We start from the raw sequence: 1,322 nt of genomic DNA, 5'->3' as shown, positions 1-1,322 counted from the left end.
GTAGTAGTAGTAGTAGTAGTAGTAGTAGTAGTAGTAGTAGTAGTAGTAGTAGTTGTTGTGTTGCAAGTACCATAAAATGTTTACTAAAACTAATTGTAACAATTTCGTGCTGCAAGTTCCGAAAAAAAGTTTACTAAAACTAAATGTAACAATTTTGTGTTGCAAAGTTTACTAAAACTAAATGTAACAATTTTGTGTTGCAAAGTTTGCTAAAACTAAAAGTAACAATTTTGTGTTGCTAGTGCCGTGTAGAATCTAATAATGTTTACTGAAACTAAATGTAAGAATACTGTGTTTCAAGTGCCCCAAAAATGTTTACTAAAACTAAATGTAACACTTAAATTTCCAGGAAACTTTGGAGGGCGAGAAAACTTTGAGGGAAGTGTTGGAGCAGAGAGAGCTAACAGTGTACTGGGGCACCGCCCCCACAGGCAAACCTCACATCGCCTACTTTGTGCCCATGTGTAAACTGGCAGACTTTCTGGAGGCTGGCTGTCGGGTCAGTGGAGAGAAGTGCAGATTGTTTGTTTTTTTTGTTTGTTTGTTTGTTTGTTTGTTTGTTTGTTTAGATTTTTCTAATCTTTCTTTTTGTCTGTTTGATTTGTTTGCTTGTTTTGGCTGGTTGGTTGGTTGGTTGTTTTTTTTGGGTTGTTTATTTGTATGTTCGTTTGTTTGTTTGTTTGCTTATTTTTTCTTTCTTTCTTTCTTTGCGTTTGTTTTGTTTGTTTGTTTTGTTTGTTTGTTTGTTTGCTTGTTTTGGCTGGTTGGTTGGTTGGTTGGTTGGTTGGTTGGTTGGTTGGTTGGTTGGTTGGTTGGTTGGTTGGTTGGTTGGTTGGTTAGGTTTTGGGGTTATTTGTTTTTTCGTTTGTTTGTTTGTTTGCTTATTTTTTCCCATCTTTCTTTCTTTTTGTTTTGTTTTGTTTTGTTTGTTTTGTTTGTTTTGTTTGTTTTTTTTGTTTTGTTTGTTTGTTTGTTTGTTTGTTTGTTTGTTTGGGTGAAGAAAACACGCCGACACAATAACGGTCACAAGTAAGACAGACAGAAACAACAGAGGGAATGAAAAGAAGTAGGACCTACCATGAGTGCCACCATCCAACTACCCACACAGACAGACAAAAACAACAGAGGAAAAGTAAATAAGTAGGAACTAGAAGCAAAAACCTCCAAGAAGTAGCAGCAGCAACAACCCCTGTATTGTATCGTAGCAAGATGTCGGTTGTGCAACTTACATGTATGTGTGTGTGTATGTATGTATGTATGTAGATTCTATGTATGTATGTATGTATGTATGTATGTATGTATGTATGTATGTATGTATGTAT

General features: G+C 35.4%; 1 protein-coding gene across 1 annotated transcript in view; it reads left to right on the top strand.

Moving 5' to 3' along the window:
* LOC101862321 (tyrosine--tRNA ligase, cytoplasmic) overlaps nucleotides 1-1,322 on the top strand; it is a gene marked incomplete at its 3' end in the record, with an annotated part of 9,232 nt that overhangs the window by 1,662 nt on the left and 6,248 nt on the right. The window contains 1 exon segment of the mRNA XM_013089946.2: nucleotides 350-499. Within this exon segment, the coding sequence (XP_012945400.1) occupies nucleotides 350-499 (150 nt within the window).

The sequence above is a fragment of the Aplysia californica genome, unplaced genomic scaffold, assembly GCF_000002075.1.
Source record: "Aplysia californica isolate F4 #8 unplaced genomic scaffold, AplCal3.0 scaffold00027, whole genome shotgun sequence".
In the NCBI taxonomy this organism is placed as follows: domain Eukaryota; kingdom Metazoa; phylum Mollusca; class Gastropoda; order Aplysiida; family Aplysiidae; genus Aplysia; species Aplysia californica.
This window is presented reverse-complemented; position numbering and strand designations above follow the sequence as displayed.